This window comes from Lactuca sativa, chromosome 8, assembly GCF_002870075.4.
Source record: "Lactuca sativa cultivar Salinas chromosome 8, Lsat_Salinas_v11, whole genome shotgun sequence".
NCBI lineage: Eukaryota > Viridiplantae > Streptophyta > Magnoliopsida > Asterales > Asteraceae > Lactuca > Lactuca sativa.
The window spans coordinates 13,352,600-13,378,450 of NC_056630.2; the positions used below are offsets into that span (position 1 = coordinate 13,352,600).

Here is a 25,851-nt window from a genome sequence, read left to right on the forward strand (position 1 = left end):
TCAAAATGAGACCAAAATAAACAACTTTTAAGCTGACACACTCAACTTGGGATAAGATGCAACAAATTTAGGGTTTCTGGACAGAGGAGGCTATTAGGGTTGCCAACAATGGGACTTAAGGCCTTTAAATAAGGTGCAACACCCTAAAAATTAGGGTTTCATATTCAGCCACCTACTCCTAGACTTTTCCTCTTCGACTTGTCGAGTTGGTCCAAAAAGATATGCGGCCCAGAAACTTTCAAGACGTCAAGTTGAGGCCATCAACTCGACGAGTTCCAAGCGAAAAATTTTCTTTTTAATAAAATTCTCATACTCGGGAATCGAGATGTTACAAACTTCAAGATAAGATGATTAGAAGCACACCAATGTAACTATATCGGTCAGAAACTTTAAGATATGAGGAAAGCTGAACAACTTAAAAACTATAAAAATAGGTTAGACTAAAAGACACATAAAATGATCCTACATTTTCTGAGAGGAAACAATTCCGATGAGAAACGAATTTGACTTCGAAATTATTTTACTTTCTAATGTTTCCATCAGAGACTACAAGCCTCTTGGAAGAATTATGGACCAGACATCATCATTCCCATTTTGTTCAGAAACCTATTGAACTTGGTTTCGTCTAATGCCTTAGTAAAGACATCAAAAATTTCATCATTAGATGGAACAAAAATGAGTTCGATGTTGATATATAAAATTGTATAGTCATTGAATCATGTTATAAATTTGGGTATCTATTTTGAATACATCAGTTCGACCCAATCAAATAAATGAATTCAAATTAATTTTTGATTTGAAAACAATAATCCAGATAATCTAAAATTGTATCAAAATTCGATTTGAACCATCCAAATTATAATTTGGTTGGATCGGTTTTTACTATTTGGCTTTGAAGATTTAATTTTTTTAAAAGAATACATAATTTTTACATTAACAAGCTATGTTTTTAAAGTTTAAAAATTTCCATAGAATGTCATGAACCGGAATAAAACAAACGATAATATCTTAACTAAATAAAGACCTAACACAAGAAAAATGTATAAATAAATAAAAAACAATTATTATTCGTTTTGATTGGACTATTCGGTTCTCAGTGGTCCATACAAAAATATTAGTGAAGTCTGACGAACAATTTAAGGTCAGTGAAATCTATACATCAAATGTGGTGTATAAAGAATCTAAACTTTACATTTTTAATGACCAATTTATCGTGTATCCATGTGTAACGACCAAAAACTTGAGCCAATTTAAAACATTTTATTTCATTCAAAAACCATTAAGTTCATACATCTTATTTTCAAAATAGTTTAAACATCAGAGTATCCCCCAGAACCATATCACATGAATCATAAAACATGAGGAGCGGTACGATCACGCCTTCGCCTTGCCACAATCTCCTGAAGTACCTAAAACAATACACTGAAATGTAATCCCAAAAGCTTAGTGAGTTACCCCCAAAATACCAACCACATACAATGTGACAATAGTCAAATTCGGGTCAAGTCTAATCCGGACAAAGTCAACTAGTCAAATCGGTCAACTCAATTAAACCTTGTATATTAGGGTTTGTATTATGTAATTTCTGTATAACTCACTATCTTAATGAGAAAAACATCACCTGGAAAAAATTGTGTGTTTAATTTTTCTTAACCTTAGTACTAAGCAATGAACAAGAACAATAAAACAATGTTGCATACTCATCGGGAGTGTGTAAGATCCTAAAACATGGCTTAACGGGGTTCACGGACCTTGCGTTGAGGAGCCAAACACTCATTATTGTCACACATGAAACCACTCTCAGTCGTTTTCACTCTATCTCTCTTTATTGTCAAATCTCTCCTAAATCTCTCTAAGTATGTGAAATCTCTCCCAAATATCTCTTTGTATGAGAAATCTCTCCAAGAATGTCAAATCTCTCCCAAATCTCTCTAAGTATGTGAAATCTCTCCCAAATATCTCTTTGTATGAGAAATCTCTCCAAGAATGTCAAATCTCTCTAAGTATGTGAAATCTCTCCCAAATATCTCTTTGTATGAGAAATCTCTCCAAGAATGTCAAATCTCTCCCAAATCTCTCTAAGTATGTGAAATCTCTCCCAAATATCTCTTTGTATGAGAAATCTCTCCAAGAATGTCAAATCTCTCCCAAATCTCTCTAAGTATGTGAAATCTCTCCCAAATATCTCTTTGTATGAGAAATCTCTCCAAGAATGTCAAATCTCTCCCAAATCTCTCTAAGTATGTGGAACGTCTCTCAAATCTCTCTCAACTTTCAATAATCACTTGGGGCATCCCGACCCTCGAATTTGGCGAAAACAACCCAAAAACGGAAGTCTACGCGAAAAACGGACTTAAGGACCCGAAACCCCTCTTAGGACCCGAAACCCCTCTTAGGAACCGAACCCTTCTGAGCCGAAGGCTGCTGAACCGAACCCAAAAGGTCCTCTCGGGCCCGAACCTCGCCTACACGCCCGAACCCGAACCTTCGGCACATTTCGGGTCTGATCACTTTCTCTTCTGAAGACCGAGCCTTCGCTTCTGAGAACACCGAGCCCTCGCCTCTCGCTTCTTCGCCCCCTTCGCTTCGCGCCTAGCAGCATTAGGGACCGAACCCAGCCTCAGGAGGACCGAACCTCGGCCAGGACCGAGAGGTCTCGCTGGGAAGCCTCTTTTCTCCCGGTTTTCGACTAATGTTGCGTTTTAGGCCCGTTTTTAATTGTTTTAACACGGGATTTTCACCCAAAACTTTATTTTAACATATAAGACCCCTTAAGTAATGAATAATCATGTTTTAAGGATAAAACCTTATCCAAAAGAGAGTAGGTGAAGTACAAAGGTAGAGTGTTGACTTTACCTTATTTTATGACACAAGCAAGCCCATGCCCACTCCATGCCTAACCCACACTCCTCCCCACCATACCTTGTCACTTCCTTGTACTTTTACCCCTCTCACAAGCCATCCCCACGTTTTTAGGGCTGGTCACTCAACCTCTCTCCTCATTTTTCTTTCAATTACTCTCATTTCACCAAAGATCCAACTCCAACTTTTCCCTCAAACTTTTCTCTCTAATTCGAGATCCCAAGGCTGATCATCAAGTGTTCTTCCACTCTTGGTAAGTATAATTCATCCTCCTTGTGATTATTGCACTTCATTCTACTCAAATCATTGATTGCTTACACAAACTCCATAACTATGATGCTAGATTCTCGAAAATCTTCAAGGCATCTCCAAGTGTTCTTTAGTTAAACACTTCCATTCTTCAACAATCATCTACTGAAATCACTTAAGGTGAGTTCATACCCCTCCATTACCATGTTTTCTTAAGTTTTAAGGGGAAGAATACAAGTTAAAACACCATGAACATAACTAAACTTATCTAACAGCTTTCATCAAAAAAGTTGGACTCCATTCACGGACTGTTTTGGATAACTTAAACATTTTTGTTTTCAAAACTGTTTTAGGTGCATGTAGTTAAGGTTCTTAGCTTTAAAACGACTACTTGCAAATCTCCATATGATTTTTATACAATTTATGGTGATTTTTACAAAACTGTCTATCATTTCAAACATCAATCCGGACCAGTCTGTGAATATGGACTTGTTCACACAAGTTAGAGGTCACTAAAAATTATGGAAAAATTTATGAACAAACTAGACTCATTTTCCAAAGTCTCAGAAGTTGCAGAACTTTATTTGGACATTTTATGATTTTTCTACAAATTTTCTAATAACAGTTACAGAAAATGTTATAATCAGAAAAGCACTAGCAATTTCATTTCACCTTGTAACATGTTGAGCAAGGTGTATATTATTATGTGTTTATGTGTTATTGCAATATATGACATTCTTGTGTTAGTATCTAGATATACACCAGTTAACAAATGGATTTTTACTAGATAAAGCATAGATTAAACAAAGTGTTATTATTGAAGTATACCCATTACACACAAACATTTTATTAAACTATGTTAAGTATAGTTTACGTACTTTGCTATTACTACCCTTGTTTTGATAAACTATAATAGGTATAGTTTATGATACCTTTCCAAATACATACATTTCAGAAAGGTACATTTATACAAAAGGGAAACTTTCATTACGTTAAGTGTAAATTCGTTAATAACTTTGTGAGACATTCGCTTCGCATAAATCATAAGTCCTGTATTGTAACCAGAGTCTCCTGGAGGGAGAGCGTGATAGTTGTATATAGATCTATATTGGGCTTGAAAAACCCACACCAGAGCTGCTTGCAACAGCTAGACCGGCAGGTCTGTGGTGACAAGTGTCATTTCAGTTCTACGACGCCCGAAGAACTTCGTTTTCAGGCCACCTAGGTCATAGTATGGTTATAATAACTCACAGAAAGTATTAACAAGCATAAGAATTTACGAGAATTTCATTAATATCATACGCGTTTATGTTGAAATAAACTCACGTTATTTTCTGTAAATAAGGAAGATTACTCATACGTTTCGGTCTTTGGATACAAGACTACAGTATTCATTTTAAGGAAAATATCGGATTTTTCTGGAACAACTATACAATTACGAGACAAGCTTTTTCATAATTGTATACAAAAACTTATGAACTCACCAACCATTGTGTTGACACTTTTTCAAACAACTTGTATTCTCAGGAAATCACTAAACAGGAAATCAAGTGGATTTTGAGGATGGGACGTTAAGGCGTCAAACGTTTCATGTTTTTGTCAACATATTGTAATTGATTTTGAAACATGTAATTCATACAATGATGTAACTCTTTCAATTATATATATGTTGGTTGTGTTTACTTTCATCACTATTGTCATTGTTGTTATGATACTACACATGAAGTCCTCCACCCCCGGACGTTTCCGCCATCCTTGGTTTGGGGGTGTGACATACAACCATAGTCATAACATATTGTATCACAATATAGAACAACCATGCCTCTCATGTCTGCAGCGTAACTGGTCCACCCTCAACGGGCCTTCAGTTCACCTGGTCCACTCTCTGAGTCTACAGTATGACTGGACCTCCCGCACCAGGCTTTCAGTCTCTCTGGATCTATCCGAGCCTTCGGTATGACTGGACCGCCATACGGGCCTACAATCTATCCCGGCCGCTCGTAGGGTATGTTGGCCTTCAGCACAAAGCAGGACCGCCTCAACCCATGTCACAACTGGAAATTTTGTGTCATGTAATCTATACACTCAAGTTAATGTGAATCAAAAACTTAAGAGCATGTGTGATACCTATTATTATGACATCAAAAACTTCAATCAAATACATCATACAAATACTACAAATAGTCATCAAACAATTGGAAACCCTGGAAGTTCTTATTAGGTTCACCTTGGACTAGAACTTCCTTATTGGATCCAAATGGACCAATAAGCTTCCAATTTGACTATCATGGGCTTAGAACCCTAATTGGGCTCTAATTGGTCCCACACTAATTTATTTCAACATTTTGGGCCATGTTGGGCCTAGAATGAAATAAATTACAAGCTTTGATCCATGACTTAACCTAATCTAGCTTAATAAAGCATAAAAATCACAATTTTATAAGGCCAAGGAACACCCTAACTAACTCTAATTTTGGGCTTAAGGGGAAAAAGCCCAAAATTTTCCTTTTCCCTCCCAAACTCTCGGCCCAAGGCCCAAGTCCAAGAAGAAATGGAAGAGTTGACTATTTGCTTGCCACCTCATCTATACCCAACATGTTTCCATGCACATCTCATACTTCTAGGAACATATCACCTCAAAAATCACTTCTCCTTTTTTCCTCCCTCACTCTCGGCCGAAACACCCCCACACACACCACAAAAATCTCTTCCAAACTCTCTAAGTCTTGAAGAACAATCCTCCCTCCTCCTTCAAAATTTTCGTGAATCAAGAAGCTTCACAAGGAGAATCCATCATCAAAATCACTATCTAGGTAAGTTAATGCTTGGATCCATGCTTTGGACTCCTTCTTATCTCCAAAAATCTCTTCTTAACTCTCATAAAATCATAAACTTGTGTCTTAGAACTCCATAAACTCGAGATCTTCATCAAGGGGTGTTAGGGTCAAAAATCACCAAACTTTCTTCCATCCTTTTCTTCAAAAACCGAATCAACACCCAAAGGTGAGCTTCATACCCCTTATTTTCTGTTTTTATGAGTTTTATGGGGGGGGGGGGGAATACAAGTGAAAGTGTAGATCTATATGTGGTTGTATGCCTTGTATGATTTTTATACTTATATGTGTGTTCTTGTGTGTTATAATGTTGGATCTAGCCATAAAACCCCTCAAAACCGAGATATATCTTATGTTAAATGATACTAGCATCAAGTATATTTCTACATACAAAGTGTTCCAAGAAAAATAGCTAAATGGCTTAGTAACATTTTCTTTGGGCTAAAAACTCAATTTTTGGACATAAAATGCTAAAAATATAAAGTTAAAGGGCCCAAATTGAAATATTTCGAAATCTGATGGGGGATATGAGTCAAAACAGTTTCCATAATGTATTTTCTGAAAATATACTTGTTGGAGGATTAAAAACATAAATTTTAAGCTTAATGGGCTAAAAATGACATTTTCGGCCCAATAGGGCCCATTATGCGAAATTTTCTGTTTTGGAGGGCCAAAACTGGGTTTTTCTGTAAAACAGTGGACTATTAGTGTTCCAAGTCCTTTTCAAAGGTTTAAAATGCTTTTTAAATTTAAAAAGGACCAAAGTTGCAAAAAATTTCCAATTTGGGCCAAAATTGTCAAAACTGCGAAAAAGAGGGGTTATAACCGAGAAAACTGCATTTTCAGGGACTTAAACTGTTTTCTATGAAAAATATGCTGAAAAATATTAATTTCAATAATTTTTGGTGTTAAAATGTCAAGAAAAATGATTTAAGGACCAAACCGGAAAGTTATTTGATTAAAGGGTTGAAAAGGTAAATTTTACAAACAATGAGGGGCTGAAAACGGAAAACTTTCAAGGCTAGTTCAATACACGCAATTTGATCAAATAATGGCATCGCGACTACCGACGAAATACAATACACAACAAATACCAAAAAGTCGTTGTTAAACGAATTGGTTCGGTCTCGAACCAATAAAAATCCGAAACTACTAACGCGACGATACCTCGATTCATACAAGTAACGTTTGGGAATTCAATATACATGCGAGTGTGCACAGACGTCTACGCACCATCTTTGGGCCCCAAAAGTGTAAAATCTTGTTTGTTGGGCCTAGCTAGCCCAATGACCTGATCTTAAGGCCCGAAGACTTCTACCTTACGAGGTGTTGGGTCTTACCGATCTAACACAGCGTAAAAGGACTTCCAATGGCTTGTATACTGTCGGTCCCCAAGGGTCCTTTGGTATTGCCAGTAAAGTCAATATTTCATGCGAGGCGGGTCAGGGACCCCTCGTACCTTTTTTTTTATCCCCAACCGGTTAATGGAGTCATCGGGGCCTTCGTGTCCTCTTTCTCTTCGGATGTGGGGAAGTCAGGGCGGTTGGATAACGTGATTAGTGCGAACGACGCCTACGGGATCGTTAGTATAGCTATAAACTGGTCGTTTGTGTAATGTGTGTTTGTAGCAATTAATCATGCTAAAAAATAATCCAACGTCGCCTGGGATTGATAACTTCACGCGTTGCAATGGTTTCATTTAAATTTCATGGAATTCAAAGGATTAGGAAAACATCGGGTTTTCCTAGGGTTTTTCAATACATACGGATTCGAATGGTATACAAGTTTAATGAACAATTTTTACAAGTACAGAAATAAACAAGCATACCTATGGATCTTCACAAACATTTTCAAAAGCTTTTCTTTTCAGAAAATATCGGATTTTCTGGTGGTTTTCAAACAATACAAAACACTGTTTTTCAAATACCGCTTATGAACTCACCAACATTTCACATGTTGACGTTTTTCAAAATACTTGTATTCTCAGGGAACCAGTGAATCAAAGGAAAAATGTACTCAGTGATGGCTTGCAGTTTACTTATTAACGAATCGAACAATTTATTTTTGGGAATGTAATGTTTAAACAATGTACTTCATGTAAACTTTACTGGTTGTACTATATTAATGCATGGTGACGGATGTTGTTATGTTTCATATATATTCAATGTTATGGTATTCAATTGAGTCACGACAGCTCCCGAACGTTTCCGCCGTCTGGTTCGGGGGTGTGACAACCCAAACATCAAGCAAATAACCATGTGTACATATAACAGGAAATCACATAACAGTCCATAGGCAAACAAATCGATATAGTAGATCATAAAGCATAGCATCATCCTTACCATGATATCGACCTAACCGGTCACTAACATAGCATCATCCTATATACCAGGATACCGACCTAAACCAGGTCACTAACATAGCATCATCCTATATACCAGGATACCGACCTAAACCAGGTCACTGACATAATACTGTCCCAATTACCAGGACGCCGATCTAACAGATCAATAAGCACATCAACAGTACAAGTACAAATATCATATATAACTATCTCACAGATCATCGATCATAGCAATCTCTCATGACCAAGGCATCGACCTAACCAGGTCGCTGACATGCCAATCCTAACGGATCACAATAGCATAACAACATATTGTCTATTCTGATACCAATCTAACAGATCATAACCACATGTAGCATACTGTAACCAAGATAACAACTAAAAGGGTCGGCCTTGGTGCCTTAGACCCTATTGATATAGTGAGGATAACTCACCTGAAATTGTTGACTGAAAAGATAAGACCAAGCTGCTCCGACCTCCGACACGATCACCGCCACTGAACACTACCAAAGAACCAATTCCATAAACACCAATATTACCAAAGTACCCTTGGAAGTCAAACTGATCAACTCTTAGTCAAGGTCAAACTCCGCAGTCAAAGTCAACCTTCCTGGTTGACTCTACTCGCCGAGTCACCTCGTCGACTCGCCGAGTTCCCTTACCCAGAAAACTCTCGTGACACAACTTAACTCGCCGAGTCGCCCCAAGACTCACCGAGTCCAACAATCTCCGAGTCTCATCCTGTCCAACTCACTGAGTCGCCAACCGACTCACTAATCCAAGGCTTTGACCAAAAGAGATTGGGGTTCTGCGACCTGAATCGCCGAATCCAAGAACAGACTCACCGAGTCCAAGGCAATCCTCAACAGACTCACCGAGTTGTTCTTCCAACTCGTCGAGTCCATGCACATGTTCATACAACTCCTCGAGTACACCCATGTGACTCGCCGAGTCGCTCTAGTTCTCAATCCATTCAGAGGCTTTTCGAGCCATGCTGAGGCTCCAATCCGTAGATCCACCCTTCTACAATCTATCCCTCACATAAAGTTGCAAACTTTACGTGAAACCAAAGAGATTTAGGCCCAACACACACTAGGACCTGGGTTTTAGACAAAAGGGCTTCACCAACAATTCAATAACTGATGCTTTATGACTTTCTGGACCAATACAAGTCTAGATCTGAAGTAGCAACCTCAGATCTGGACTCCAAACCCGAAGTGGATCTCAATCATACCAAAATGGCCCCAAATCTCATTCAAGAATAAATCTAGAAGCAGCAAAGGAAAGGTAACAACTCATTACCTCCAATATGTGCCCAAAACTGCAGTAGATTCTGGATCTGCACTACTTTCTTGATGCAACCCTTTTTGATCTTCAATTTTCTCCCACTAGAACACCTCTTCAAAGCTTCAATCTCCCTCCAATGGCCTTATACACACGAACTAGGGTTTACTGGATCTCAAAGGCGTCTAAGGGAGCTGAGGGGAGGACATTAAGTCCTTTAAATAGGGTGCAAACCCTAAGATTGGGGTTTTTCTCATCCCAGCACCAACTCGTCGAGTCCAGCTTCCGACTCGGCGAGTTGGTCACTTAATTCGCGACCCAAACCCGCTCCGACTCGGCGAGTAAGTGTACCTACTCGTCGAGTCCCTGCTTCGAAATTACACTTTAAACGCTTAAATCGTACTTCTGAAATCCGGGATGTTACACCATGTACATTTGTAAACATTCTTAACTTTTCATTTTTAATTCTTAGTGATTTTGTGCAAAAAACAATCGTCTCGACAAACTAATCGTCTCTGTAAAAAAATTAAAGGTGGTTTTAACAAACATTTTTTTTCACATCGTTAACCACTTTTATGTTCAATTTTACATAATAAAAAAGTCAAAACACATGATTTCCTAATATGAAGTAATTTCTCATGTATCATCAATTATCATCATGTAGTTCAAAATTTGGATTATTCTTGTCCAAAATATAAGGTTGAGGTGACACAATCTCATACGTCTTCCTTGTTTTCGCATTTTCGCATATTATTTGCGTTTTTGTATGAGCCATCCTCTCCATCTCTCTCTCTCTCTCTCTCTCTCTCTCTCTATATATATATATATATATATATATATATATATATATATATATATATATATATATATATATATATATAAGATGTGTCTAGCGCAAAGCAGTGGCGATAAATATCTCTTTTGGCGAATATTTTTGTAACAGCCCGGAATCTAAGGTATTGTTAAAATTATGTTTTTGGAGTATTTAAGAGGGGACTCGGCGAGTTGGAGCCTAGACTCGCCGAGTAGGACCGCAGACCTGGTCGCGGATTCGCGATTGGACTCGACGAGTCCAGATATGGACTCGGCGAGTCGACGCTGTTTAGCGAAAACCCTAACCGTTCAGGTTTGGGACGTATAAAAGGGACTTATTGGCCGTCATTGTTCATTTTAGCCTTCTAAGAAGAACCCTAAATCGATTGTGTGCATCTGGAGCAAGGATTATAGGCCATTGTTGATATAGAAGAGTTGTTGTGCAAGGAAGAGAAGGGATTGGCTAAAGGAACAGCAAGGGAGTCACATTCTGAGGATTGGGGACACAGAGAATACATCATCCAGGTAAGAATTCGAGTATACTCTGCTATGTGATGTGTTTATGGAATTAGGGTTTATGAAACCCTTTTGTGAATAGATTGAATGTTACCCTAGTCCCCTAATCGATTGTAACCCTGTATTGGGACCTTTGGAGGTCCAGAATGTCCCATGTCTGTGCATTTCGGAATTGATGAAGGTTTTGGATTGGAATCCTTATGCCTTAGGTCAAAATGTAAATTATGAATCATAGGGTGTATCATGAGCACTGAAATGAGGACTTTACGTGATGGATCAGCCTAGGAAGGCCAGACCTAGGAATGGTCGGAGCAATTCTGACCTTAGGATGCAGTTTGAGCGGTTGCATGGCATGGACTCGCCGAGTTCGATGAACAGACTCGGCGAGTAGCTTGAAGATTAACTGGGACTCATCGAGTTGTTCTTCAGACTCGGCGAGTTGAGTCGGGGTGGCCCCGCGATTCTTCCAGGAGTAACTCGTCGGGTCAAGGAGGATACTCGAAGAGTAGAAAGGGAATCTCAGAGAATGGGAGGACGTCTAGACTCGCCGAGTCGCCATGGCACTCGCCGAGTCCGGTCGAGTTGACCGTTGACCGTTGACCAGAGTTGACCTAAGTCTGACTTCTTAGGGATAGTCACACTTAGAAGATATAAGTGTTAATGAGAGATATGTGATGTTATAGGGAGGTTGTAGCTCGACGGATTGTGCACGAGTGATTTCAGGATTTGCTAGCTTTCAACATTCAAGAGGTGAGTCTTCTCACTATACTGTACCCGAAAGGGTTTGACTGTGTGACCGGAAGGTCAGATATGATATGTGATATGTATGCTATATGTGGTAAGTTATTTGTTATATGTGCTATGTATGTTATGTGGGCCGGAAGGCAATATGTGATGGGCCGGAAGGCGATTATGTTATGGGCCGGAAGGCGTCGTGTTGAGGACCGTAAGGTCAGGGCTTGCAAAGGCGTATGTGCGTAAGTTGTATATTGGGGAACTCACTAAGCATTTATGCTTACAGTTGTTATGTATGTGTTTCAGGTACTAGCGAGGACCGTGGGAAGGCGCCGGCGTGATCGATACACACTGAAGAATGTTTTTATGATCTTGGGATTTAGATTGTTTGTATTTGACATGACACTTAAATCATTTATGCCTTGTTTTGAATGGAAATACTTTATTTTTAAAATGAAAAAATTTGTTTGAAAATTTGCGTTGTAACAATTGGTATCAGAGCCTTGGTTTGAGGGATTCGGGTGCACCTTCGGGAGTAACTGAACTCAAACCGAGGATTTGAGAAAAAAAATTTTAAAATAAAGGCATAGACTCTTGTAAATGGTTTTGTGGTAAGCAAGGAAGAAGCAGTGTGTACGATCAGTCAGCGCCCGAACGGTAAAGATCCCCAAAATACCTTACAATATTATATGATATGAATTGTTATGCATGCTAGAAGACTAGGTATTCATGATAGGACTAGAGTGGCCTGATTTGTGATGCCTTAGTCTAGGGAAGTTGCCCATATGAGATGCTTTGCTAGTGTGCGGGTAGATAGTGCATAACATAAGTAGAGTACTCACTATCCGGGGTTTGGGGAGGAAGACTTGGGATGAATGCTGATGCGGTGTGGTCGGTAGTATTGGGCCCGTACTACCGAAGACACCGGGTCAGTGGGAGACCCAAGTAAGAATCCCTGGATATCGGAGACTGAGTAGGGTTGCGTTATCGAGTGCGATTATACTCGATGGAGTCTCTGATAGTTTTATGTTGTATTTCAGAGACATCATGGTTAGACCACGCCACGGAGCGAGTTCGAGCGGTGTGAGTGACGAGGAGATTCGTCAGATGATTCACGAGGAGGTAGCTGCGGCGATCCGGGCTGAGATCCCGGAGATGTTTGGGTCTATTAAGACCACCCTGGGGTGACTCGTTGCTGTTCCGAGAGTTCAGCAACACGAAGCCACCTGAGTTCGATGGGACGCAGGATCCGATTGCTGCGATGAGGTGGATCGCGGATATAGAGGGGTGCTTCTACACTTGTTCATGCCCGGAGCACCTGAGGGTACGGTTCGCTTTGAACCAGCTCCGTCTGGGAGCGAAGGATTGGTGGAAGTTCGTGATGGCGAACTTCACTCTGGCAGAGATTACAGCAGTGACATGGGAGGGGTTTACTGCCTATGTTCAGGGACGAGTACGTTCCCCCGGTGGAGAGGGAACGATTGGTTCAGGAGTTCTTGACCCTCAAGCAGGGTACTGATTCGGTTGCGGCGATCACGCGGAAGTTTCATGAGAGGGCGATGTTCTGCCCCGAGCTGGTGTCCACAGAGCAGGCTCGGATGAGCCGGTACTTGGGTGTTTTGAGGAGGGATATCCGGGAGTTTGTGTCGAACTCCACCTATCATACTTTTACTGAGCTTCAGGCGAATGCCAGGAAGCGTGAGATCGAGTTGGAGACCCAGGCCAGGGAGGAGGCCGAGTCTCAGCAGGTGGACCGGCGGCCGGCTCAGTCTCAGCCGGCAGCCAAGCAGACCAAGTCCGCCGATTCGAGGACGGGAGGTCCGAAGGGCCGCACTTGCGGAAAGTGCTGCAAGGGTCACGATGGGGCGTGTCGAGCTGGTGCTTGCTACAAGTGCGGCAAGGAGGGGCACATTGCTAGGGAGTGCCCCAAGGGGTTTATGGTTTGCTTTCATTGCAACCAGACCGGCCATCGGAAGGCCGAGTGCCCTCAGCTTCGTCAGGGATCTGCACCTACTGCCAGGACTACTGAGACTCGACCGGTGAAGGTCGAGTCCCCGAGGGCTCGTGGGAGAGCCTTTCAGCTGACTGCGGAGGAGGTCTGCGCTGCGCCCGATGTTGTAGCAGGTATGCTGTAATTCATGTATTTATTTTAATGTCGAGATGTTATGCTTATGTTATTATATGCGTAGGTACTTTCCTTGTGAACTCTGTGCCTGCTCTAGTGTTATTTGACTCGGGTGCGAGTAGGTCCTTTGTATCTTTAGCTTTTAGTCAGCATATCAGCGTTAGTCGTGAGTCGTTGAGTCGGCCTCTGAGAGTTTCTATAGCTGACGAGAGAGTGATTTGTGTCACGGAGGTTCTCTGGGGATGTGTGTTAGAGATTTTCGGGGTCGAGTTTCCGATTGACCTGATTCCTATTGCGATGGGTGATGTATGTGTCATCGTGGGCATGGACTGGTTGAGCCGATTCGGCGCTGTCATTGACTGTGAGCGTCAGCTGGTGACTATACGAGACCATAGTGGGGGAGTTCTTTCGGTGTACGGCGAGGGTACCCGTTCGGGATCAGCTTTTTGTTCGGCCGCTAGGGCGAGGCAGTTTCTACAGCAGGGCTGTAAGGGTTTTGTGGCGTATGTGATGGATACGCGGGAGGTTTCCGAGAGACCGAGGTCAGTGGAGGAGGTCCCAGTGGTGCGTGAGTTTCCAGATGTTTTCCCCGAGGAGCTGCCGGGAGTACCTCCTGTGAGGCAAGTAGAGTTTGGTATCGATCTGGTTCCGGGGGCCGCGCCTATTGCTAAGGTGCCATATCGTCTTGCACCTCCAGAGATGCAAGAGTTGTCCTCGCAGCTCCAGGAGTTGCTGGGGAAGGGATTCATTCGGCCGAGCAGCTCGCCATGGGGAGCACCTATTCTGTTCGTCAAGAAGAAGGATGGTTCACACCGGATGTGCATTGATTAACGGGAGTTGAACAAGTTGACGGTCAAGAACCGTTACCCGTTACCGAGGATCGATGATTTATTCGATCAGTTGCAGGGAGCATCTTGGTTCTCCAAGATCGATCTGAGGTCAGGATACCATCAGGTGAGAGTGCGGGATGAGGACGTCCAGAAGACAGCGTTTAGGACGCGATATGGGCATTATGAGTTTGTGGTGATGCCTTTCGGGCTCACCAAAGCCCCGGCTGTGTTCATGGATCTCATGAACAGGGTATGCAGGCCGATGTTGGATCGGTCAGTGATTGTATTTATCGACGACATCCTAGTGTATTCGAGATCTATAGAGCAACATGAGGAGCATTTGAGGGAGGTCCTTGAGGTATTGAGGTCGGAGAAGCTTTATGCAAAGTTCTCCAAATGTGACTTCTGGTTGCGGGAGGTCCAATTTCTAGGACATGTTGTTAATCAGGAAGGGATATTGGTCGATCCGGCCAAGGTTGAGGCTGTGATGAGTTGGGAGGTGCCGAAGTCACCCTCTGAGATCAGGAGTTTCCTCAGGTTGGCAGGGTACTATCGGAGATTTATTAAGGATTTCTCCAAGATCGCAGTGCCGCTCACCAGATTGACCCGGAAGGGTGTTGCATTCTCATGGGGACCCGAGCAGCAGACTTCCTTTGAGACACTTCGCCAGGGGTTGTGCGAAGCCCCGGTATTAGCCCTCCCGGAAGGGATGGAAGATTTTGTTGTATATTGCGATGCATCGATTTCGGGACTGGGTGCAGTGTTGATGCAGAGGGGTCATGTGATAGCTTATGCGTCGAGGCAGCTAAAGCCTCATGAGGCGAGATATCCCACGCATGATTTAGAGTTGGGGGCAGTTGTGACATCCCCATTTTCACGGCCAGAAAAGACCGATGTTGTTTATGCTTTATAAAAATCAGAGTACTTCATTTTATAAAAATGTTGCGGAATTTGTTCCCAGAAAAACATGGTAAATACGTTATTAAAACATTTTCGAAGAAACGTATTTATTTCATTTTAAAACGTTTGGGATGTCATCGTTAATACAGAAACATAAGCATAAACAGAACTTACAATTATTTACACTAGTGATCTACATCTCTTTAAATCTCTCAGTGTAATGTCACTTCATATCAACACCTGTGATATAAATAAACTGAGTGGGTCAGGTTGGGAAACCTGGTGAGTACATAGGGTTTTCAACCCACAATAATATAATTATTATGTTTAAACAATCAAATAATCAACCCAATTACCCATCCCCGTTATCTTCTTTATTCTTAAGGATCTACCCTAAGAATCAGCTATTTCTCATTCATTCATTCCTAAGGATCATCCTAAGGAAACAACATGAAGTCCATTGTTGCCAATGACACTTTGGTCAAGCGTAGCTGCTAATCTTGTCACTTAGGCACAGCTGCCAGAATTGGGACATTTCCTATGAGGCGCTTCTGCCGGTATTGACCTTTTAACGCCACTGTCATGGTCATAAGGCTCCCTATTAGGCACAGCTGTTGATATTGTCCTTAGAGCGCAGCTGCTAGGACGTTTACCGTAGATCTAAAACATCTACGGGTTGTGGCGCAGCTGCCAGTGCTCATCTATAGGGTACTTGGTCCACTGCTGCCAATGTATTACCTATAGGGCACTAGGTCCGTACTACTAATGTTCCTCTATTTCAGCTTTTATCCCTCATCATTCATCTACCCATGTTTTACGCAACATATTTTGTAGATATAAAATACTTTATACAGTTTACATCATTTAAAACATGTATAAAAATCTTTCACCAGCATAGACAGCAAGTATTAAGACAATATGCACACATAACACGTAATTTATATTTAAAATACTTCATATCTATGTGTAAGATGAAAGGGACCATGCACTCACTTGAGAAGGTGGTGACTCGGTACTCGGACAGCGCTTCGTTTACTTTAAAATAATTTCCTTCGACGAAACCCAGTATTATTACCACTAGATTTTAGTCTAAGATTTACCGTGACTAATTATTAGTCTTATTGTTATTATTATATAAGCGTTTAAACAATACTTTCCAACCACTATGTACAGACAGGGGCCAGACATAAAACACCGGAGGGCAGGACCATTTTGGCATATAGCACTTCTGAAATCCAACAACCCTATGCGGCCCTTTAAACCAGATTCCCCGTACCGCGAGTAGTTAAAAAGATATTATAACGACACTTATATAATTCATAATAATAGCTCAAATATTTATTATAAATTTATAATAACAATACTAATTTTAAATATAAACTATATTTAAAATAGGATAAGCATAACTTACTTACAAGGGGATTTTAGCTAGGAGTCGGGCTCTGTAGGGGCAGAACTTCGTCGCTGAATCTTTCTAAGAAAGATTCGTGCAGCGCTTCAGCGCTCACCTTACTATACTAAAACTACAGAAAGAGAAGTCGAATCACGAGGGACCGAAATGCTCGGGGGATAAGGAGAGAAAGACTCTTGAATCAAGAGAATGGTGCAAGAAATATGAGAGCCCAAGGCTCTTATTTATACTAATTGAATTTTCAAAAACTACCCTCCATAATTACTTAATGACCTTTTAGTTATATAAACAACTAAACACCCCTCTATAATACTATTTTAAATGGATTTAATGATATTTGTACTAAACTAATGTCGAAAGAACTCAACATTAGTCTTATAATGACCGCATCGTCGATACCTTTCTAATGATATATACATATGTATATATATGTGTACGTATACATGATTTATACTTTATTTTAATACGTAAATATGCTATTATAATTTGTAACTCATTCATACGAACTCCGTTTTTGACGTTCTTTATATCCACGCGTAGGTGGAGACGTACTCTACAACTTTCGTTTAGACTCCGTCGGCTAATTTTGACTTTATTTTTAAAGTTATATTTTTAACAGGCCGGGACAGGATTGGTCCGTTAAAATCTCATAACTTCTTTATCCGATGTCCATTTTCGTCTGTCTTTTTATCGTTACGCTACTAATAACGAGATCTTCGATTCTTGTTTAGGTTGTGTCGGCTAAAAATCAATCGATCTAAAATTCGAATTTCGGGCTGTACACCGCTAATCCGAAACTTCGAAAAATCATAACTTCTTCATACGAAGTCAGATTTGGGCGTTCTTTTTATCGATGTTCTTAGTTTAACATATTCTACGACTTTCGTTTAGAGCGCTAAGGCTAAATCTCTCTCTATCCTAAATTTACTATTTACGCTTCCCGGCGCCGTGCCGGTTCCGACGCGAAACTTCGACGGGTCATTACTTCTTTGTTATAACTCGGATTTCGGCGTTCTTTATATGTACGGAAACCCTGTGACATATTCTACAACTTGGTTAAGATTATTTATTCTAAATAATCTTTTTGTCGAAAAGTCGTTTTCGACCCCTATTGCCTCTATATTGACTAGCCCGGATCTGCAGGCGTTACAATTATCTCCCCCTTTGGATGATTACGTCCCGGAATCATCAACGAAACAGGGTCATATAATGACTCCATACGTCATCTCTTCATCCTAGGTAATAATTATAACTTCTACATTCCTTAGGATGCAGTTTGAGCGGTTGCATGGCATGGACTCGCCGAGTTCGATGAACAGACTCGGCGAGTAGCTTGAAGATTAATTGGGACTCGTCGAGTTGTTCTTCAGACTCGGCGAGTTGAGTCGGGGTGGCCCCACGATTCTTCCAGGAGTAACTCGTCGGGTCAAGGAGGATACTCGACGAGTAGAAAGGGAATCTCAGAGAATGGGAGGACGTCTAGACTCGTCGAGTCGCCATGGCACTCGCCGAGTCTGGTCGAGTTGACCGTTGACCGTTGACCGTTGACCAGAGTTGACCTAAGTCTGACTTCTTAGGGATAGTCACACTTAGAAGATATAAGTGTTAATGAGAGATATGTGATGTTATAGGGAGGTTGTAGCTCGACGGATTGTGCACGAGTGATTTCAGGATTTGCTAGCTTTCAGCATTCAAGAGGTGAGTCTTCTCACTATACTGTACCCGGAAGGGTTTGACTGTGTGACCGGAAGGTCAGATATGATATGTGATATGTATGCTATATGTGGTAAGTTATTTGTTATATGTGTTATGTATGTTATGTGGGCCGGAAGGCAATATGTGATGGGCCGGAAGGCGATTATGTTATGGGCCGGAAGGCGTCGTGTTGAGGACCGGAAGGTCAGGGCCTGGAAAGGCGTATGTGCGTAAATTGTATATTGGGGAACTCACTAAGCATTTATGCTTACAGTTGTTATGTATGTGTTTCAGGTACTAGCGAGGACCGTGGGAAGGCGCCGGCGTGATCGATACATACTGAAGAATGTTTTTATGATCTTGGGATTTAGACTGTTTGTATTTGACATGACACTTAAATCATTTATGTCTTGTTTTGAATGGAAATACTTTATTTTTAAAATGAAAAAATTTGTTTGAAAATTTGCGTTGTAACAATTTTTCTTTCGGGGAAACAATTATTAGATTTTATTATTAGTTATTATAATAAAAAATTACCACTTTTAATTAAAATATTTATCTTTGGAACTTATATTTATATTGTTTGTTTGTACATTTGATATAAATAAATTATTATCGGTGTCTGGTTTAGAAAATATAAATTAATTTATATAAATGAATTTAATATTTTAAAATTATCATTTTATTTTAAATTAATTTTTTTAATAACGTTTATTAGTTCATGCCTTCAAACTTATTACAATTAATAATGATTTATATATATATATATATATATATATATATATATATATATATATATATATATATATATATATATAGAGAGAGAGAGAGAGAGAGGGTTATAAATGGAGCGAATTAACAATAATCCAAACCCATCCTATTTCATAAAACATGGATAATAAACGGGTAATTGAAAATTGAAATTCAAACCCATAAAATTCTTTATACTGTGAGTGGAAAACTGTCCAACAAATCTTAGCTGTTTAAATTCTCCTATCTTTCAATGTCAGCCGTAATAACTCTGGTTTCCACAACTGTCTGCGACAACACACGAAATTGAATGCTCTTCACTCCAACTTCTTCATCGACCTAGAAACCGCCATATCCATACCTATTGGAGACTCTCCTTCTCAACCTCCTTCCCACGTTCTTATAGTTTTCGTACTATGTGTCCTATATAAGACTAAGTTGTGAAGGTAATTTCACCAATATTCATACCAAATAGGTTTTGGAAGGAGAGCGAAAGATAAATAATCAATCATCTGGAAAGCAACCGGATTAATCATGGCCTTCAACCATCGTCGCCCCTTTACCACCACCATCTACAAGCACTCATTGGTTCAATTCCTCATCAATCCAGTACTTCCATTGAACAATGATTCACGACAATCGCAACAGAACTATAAGCCCTTCCTTTTTTTTCTCTCTCTTATTTTTGTGATAATGTTCAATTTATTAATGGATCTAACATCATTTATTGACTAGCTTGCGTTCTGATTGCATCAGAATTGTCATGCTTACTTTGATGTCTCTCAATTTCTTCCTCTGTGCTGATAATAAAGAACAAGGCTTCCGTTTATTTATAGGGCATCAATTGGGTCATAATTTTCTTAAAAGAATTTCATTATACCAGTAGACACCTGTCATCACAGTTGCTTAAATATAAACAATTTTGACGATATTATACCAAATATATGTTAAATTTCTCAACTCTCTGTCTAAAATTTTCATTTATTGTAGTATGGGGAGGGTGAAGCTGAAAATCAAGAGATTAGAAAACATTTGTAATCGCAAAGTGATGTTGAAGGAATGGAATCTTAAAGAAATCCAAGGAGTTATCTGTATTATGTGATGTTGACATCATCCTTCTTATGTTATCGTTAACTCGAAAATCTACATTATTCACTAGACAACGAAGGTAATCTCCTAATCATACTAATTCTAATCCCAAATGCTCATACTATTTCCTTTATTTCTTTAAGGATTTCTTGAATCTTGATGTTAATTTTTGGTTATCTCTGATCAAGCAATGAAAGTCAGACCTCCCAAAGGGAAAAATGACAAGTATATGCTGTTACATGTAGTTTATATGCTAAGAGTTGATTACTTTTTTAATTGTATTAGTCTATTAATCGATTGTTGATATCTTTGGCGTTTAGTAATAGGCATGATGAGTTCTCTACAAGATCTGGTTGTCTTCCTTTTATGTCCAAAGGAAAGAAGGAGGGTTTCATGCAGTTCTTACCATTAATGGGTGTTTGACTAAGGCTAAAGGAGTTAAAAGTGGGTTGTGGGGATTCAGAGGCTTCAATACCCATTAGGAATCTCAATTGTTAAGCAAACAAAGGAATTACATAGTGAAATAGAATGCACTTTCATTTGTAGTGTTATTAGAACATCTAAATTTTAGTTCTATTTCTTAAATTTTTTAATTTAATTCAATTTTGTTTTATCTACTCTTATTTAAGCCTTGTACTTCGAAAGTAAAATAGTTTAATAATAAGGAAATATTAATTACACAAAGTTCTTCTTATTGTTGTTGTTGAGTTCTAATTGTGCATTTGTGCTAGGTCATTTAATCTACTTATGTTTAGTCTATTTCTTCATTGCAATCCCCCTTGTAAAGAATAATATGAAGGATGTATAGTCCTGTTATAAACCACTTACATCTTGTGTAAATGGAACAAGTATCTTGACTTTCTTGCAGCTTACTCTACAATTAATCAGGTGAGATACACACAAGGTTTAAGTAGTTACCTACTGAGCATAATGCAGAAACAAAACTTACTTTTACCTCTTTATTTGTTTAGCCATTATTTTTTTCATATTTAATATAATAATAAAAGTTAAGTCGCTAAATCGAAAAAAAATGATAGTTTACTAATTTATTGATTTAGCTCGAGATTTTTTTTTAATTATCAATGTGACTATCATGGTTTACTCAAACAATTAACTTACTAAATTACTTAAATGGTGAAAGTACAACTGCGTTTTAAAATATAATGAAACTTTACCTTTACCTTTGGTGTATTGTAACGGGTTATTGTGAGGTGGATATTGGTCTAATATTTGGTTGGAACATTGATGGCTTTCCATCATCACATTTTGCAACTGTTGCAGCTCTTGCTGCGTTCATAGGTTTACAAGAGGGCACCTCACACCTATTCATCATCATTTTCCATTGCAGTGGTTTTTGCATGTATTTGTATTTATTTATTTACTCATGAAGTTCATATTATCCATCTTGGGGTTTTCTAACTCACCCTTAACAAATATACATCTATCAACATATTCACCATTTATCAACATATTACTATAATATAATAAATATAATTGGATATAATTTTTTAGATTAACTCTTTATTTCAAGAATGTATAATCATCGGTGTAATCATGAAAAAAAAAAAAAAACATTGTAATTTTATTTATGAATTTATTTGTTTCAAATTTAAATACTTTATTATATTATTCAAGATAAAATATATTTTAATATGTTATTACTACGTAAGCCCATCTTCTTAAATGTGTTGGCTCCTCCCCTGGATGTAACTGGTGTTAGGCTTCTGGTTTTAGACTTCATGTTGGTCGGCAAGCTAAGGTATATTCCTTTTATGTTTATCAAATAGCCATTAACATTTGACTAATTTCATAAGTATTATCGGATGGTTTCCTTAAGAAAAGATCCATCTTATGGTTGAGATGTGGCAAATTTAAATGCGGTTATTGAATCGAGTTTCTTGTGAGCTGCCTCTAAAACGTCCATTTTCCAATGTCAAACCTCTACGAGATTCATTTGGTCACACTTTGTTTCAGGTTTGATTCAGTTTATCCAATTCTATATATGCATTATGTAATGTTCAATTCTGATGATTGTTTCTGTCCACATGGTGTAAAAAATTGGGTATAAAGTATGTTGGTATTTCTTTACTTGAGTTACATCCACAAAATAACTAAAAGAATCTGATATGGTTGTTGCCAAGTCATCAAGAATGTTGATGAGATTCTTGAATGCTTTATGGTGATCAGTTAGTTTATTATAACATCTTACTTTTATATCTTCTATTACACATGCACCCACATACAACCAAAATATATTGCTATTTTTGTTGCATTTATCCCAATCAGGGGTTAGATCCAAGGAATAGCAAAATACTTTATTTATTTATTTTTTAATATTTTTTATTAAACCATTGTACTTAAATAGTACAATGCTATTATTTTACTTTATTCTTATTTTTTTCTAAGATTTTTAATTTATGGATGGCAACGAAAGCATGGTTTAGAAGATTACTGGTAAATGCATGACATAGCATTGTAATTATATGTGTATTGTGGTATTTTACTTACATTTCTTTTCATTACAACATTGTAATAGGTAGAAATAAAAGTACAATGATATAATTGGTTAGAAAGTACAGTTTTATACTAATTTCCTTATTAAAGCATTATACTTTGAAATAGCAACATACTTTCTTTAAGTATTTTTTTATGTTTAGATGTTTGTTCTGCATGAACTTTTTTTTTTTGGCTATGCACTGTGTGGAACCTTTGTCGGGGCAAAATAGATGCTTGAAAAGGTTAAGGAGGTTAATACATTCGGTTTTTTAAAATGTATATGAATGACATGTTGATAGCATTAAAACATGTCCTTAGAACAAATTTTAAAAGGGAATATTCTCTGATTGAGATATTCTTTGAAGAAAAGTAAATTTGATATTGTGAAATATACATCTTACTTTCATGGAAAGTACTTTATAAATGTAGTGTTGTTAAGTATGTATGGTTGTACACATAATGATGATTTTGCCCTTTGATTTTGCAATATGTTTTACTACTTACATATACATGGAACATAGATTTATCCTCCATTACAAGTCATAATAGAGGCATTTAAGCATGCGATTAAAGCTATAGCAGATCATGACTAGGAATTGTAGTCGTGTACTTGAGGCAAAATTGTTCTTATATCTACTTAGGCTAAAGAAAAGTACACAAAGCACACAATGTACTTTCATTTTTTATTAATTATCTTTTTCTTTTATGTCACCAATTAAGCCTTACACTTTATTTGTCTTGGTTAGAAGTAGAGTTACCTGAACTTTTAGTAAATTCATTTGGGAATGATATCTTGTGGCCTTAAGCGGCTTTGTTGAATTTGCCTAAACCAATTCAACATAATTGACAGTGTGTGTAGTGTGTGTATATGCATATGATGTGTGTGTTCTTTAAGGTACGTTGCTATTTCTTGCTTTAACATGTTTTAGGATAAATGCAAAAAATAACAAGGTACTTCTGTTTGTTTGATTATTTTTAGTCCCGGCTGTAACCATTTAGGGCTAAATGAGACTTTGTATGAAGGATCTTAATAGATGGAAAAACAAACATGGAAGAAAAGTATTTTAGTACAGAAAAATACATCTTCGTCCAATATGATAAGGGTATTTATTGTATGGACACCATCTATTCTGAATGTTGATCTTTCTTGGAAACATCAAGATAATTATAGACATTCCACAAAAGGGGAAACTTTTTTTTTGTATGACATGATTTAAGTATCGAGTATTAGCAGGTTTGGAGCAAGGGTATGAGCAAGGATACCTTTGGATAAACTATTACCAAACTTGTAATGAGTACTTTGGATTTACACAAGAGTTTGCTGCAAGAAACCAACACGAATATCCATGAAAACAAGCTTTGTAATTGCTTCAAATCTAATCATAATAACTTTTTTCTATAACATTATAGAAGAAAATAAAATCAACTTATTGTTTTTACATCGGTCAACCTGGTCACCGGACGGATATAACATTAGTTATTAAGGGTTTGGAGCGAATCATAGTCAAAACTTGTCCCATTAAGAGGTCCACTTCCAACATTCATTTAGTTATCATATAACACATGACTTTCAGTTAATACAAATATAATTATTCAATACAATTCCAGATTGAATACGTTCCTTAATTGTAAAATATTAAAAAAAAACATCCGCAAAAAATTATTATGTCTTGTTTTATCTTAGTGCAAATATAATTTTTCAATACAATTCCATATTGAATAAGTCCCTTAATTGTAAAATCTTAGAAAACACATCCTTTTAAAAGTTAAGATGTCACCGCACGATAAATTGTTTTTATCTTGGTGCAAGTTTATAAGAGTGTTGGAATCTTTTTATTCGATAAAATTAAACGATTTAAATATCTAATTCCACAATTAGTTGTTAATCAAAGTGTTTACGTACATTCTTAAAAGAAAAAAGTCACGGTTGTGGAGAAATTTCAAAGTAAAATGATCAAGTAGGGGTAAGAAAGCCATCATCTTGATTGCTGTTGATGTAAATGGAAAAACTCACCACCGTCATTAAAACAACCAACATCCTCCACCACCACCGCATCGGACGCTTCTTACATCCGCCGGTTTGTTCCCGCTCACAATCACACGACACCTCTTTACGATCTTCCAGATCAGATCGCGGCGGCATCGCTACTTCATGAATCATCTCCGATATCGATGGCGGCACCACCGGTTTACGAAACATCTCTGATGGCGACATCATTGCTTCGTAAAACATCGCAGAATTTTCGTAAACTTTCCAATTCTCATTTCCGGCCACCTGAGGTTCATTATTGGAACAGTGTTCACAAACAGAACCAGAACTGTTTTCGCTATCGTCATTCTCATTCACAATTGTAGAGTTCGACTGAAAAAACTCGGCCTCCACTTCTTCTAATTTTCCTTCAATTTCCGACAAATCGTTAGACGTCGAATCGTGAGAAACAGTTTCGGCGTTTAGGAGGTTTTTGAAGAACGCGATCTTTTTTTCGATTTGTTCAGCGAGATGATCGAGGCCAAGTGTATCGCCGGGTAAATTGGTGAATTGGATGACTTCTGCTTCAATTTCTAGTAGTTTCTGCTGCAATTTCAAGTACGTATTCGTTTTCTTCAACTGAGTTGGTGGTGGTGCTTCCATTTTGATCGAGATTAAGGGGCTAAGTTTGGGGGTGGGGCAGTTATGACGTACGGGATGAACTTATTATAATTCACGGTGGCGGTTGGCGGTTTTATCCTGTAAACTTGTGTTAGACCCACCGATTTAACGGTAACTTGAAAGCAAATTTGAACAGCAAAAAGTTTATATAAAACAATGAAAATGATGATAGGTTAATGGTTAAAAAAGTATTAATTAGGGGCTATCTGTATCAAATTTTAACGGTTTAATTAAGAGTCGAGCTCTCAATCGGTAAGTTTTGGTTCAT

The 25,851-nt window shown here is 38.4% G+C and overlaps 1 protein-coding gene and 1 long non-coding RNA gene across 3 annotated transcripts; one reads left to right on the forward strand and one right to left on the reverse strand.

The window, feature by feature from the left end:
* Positions 1 to 1,239: 1,239 nt before the first annotated feature.
* Positions 1,240 to 25,631, reverse strand: LOC122195313 (uncharacterized). Of its 2 annotated transcripts, XM_052766120.1 has the most exons (3): positions 24,948 to 25,631; positions 24,197 to 24,254; positions 1,240 to 1,409 (listed from the first exon to the last, which is right to left on the reverse strand). In XM_052766120.1, the coding sequence occupies exons 1-2, from the start codon at positions 25,563 to 25,565 to the stop codon at positions 24,240 to 24,242; spliced, it is 633 nt and encodes a 210-aa protein (XP_052622080.1). In that variant the 5' UTR covers positions 25,566 to 25,631; the 3' UTR covers positions 1,240 to 1,409; positions 24,197 to 24,239. The 2 variants fall into 2 exon arrangements, with proteins under 2 accessions (XP_052622080.1, XP_042753022.1); XM_042897088.2 differs by lacking the exon at positions 1,240 to 1,409 and having other exon boundaries at positions 22,011 to 24,254.
* Positions 19,480 to 21,840, forward strand: LOC111904050 (uncharacterized). The gene is made up of 2 exons (XR_002854414.3): positions 19,480 to 20,516; positions 20,758 to 21,840. It is a non-coding gene; the product is annotated as an uncharacterized LOC111904050 (long non-coding RNA).
* Positions 25,632 to 25,851: the final 220 nt, after the last annotated feature.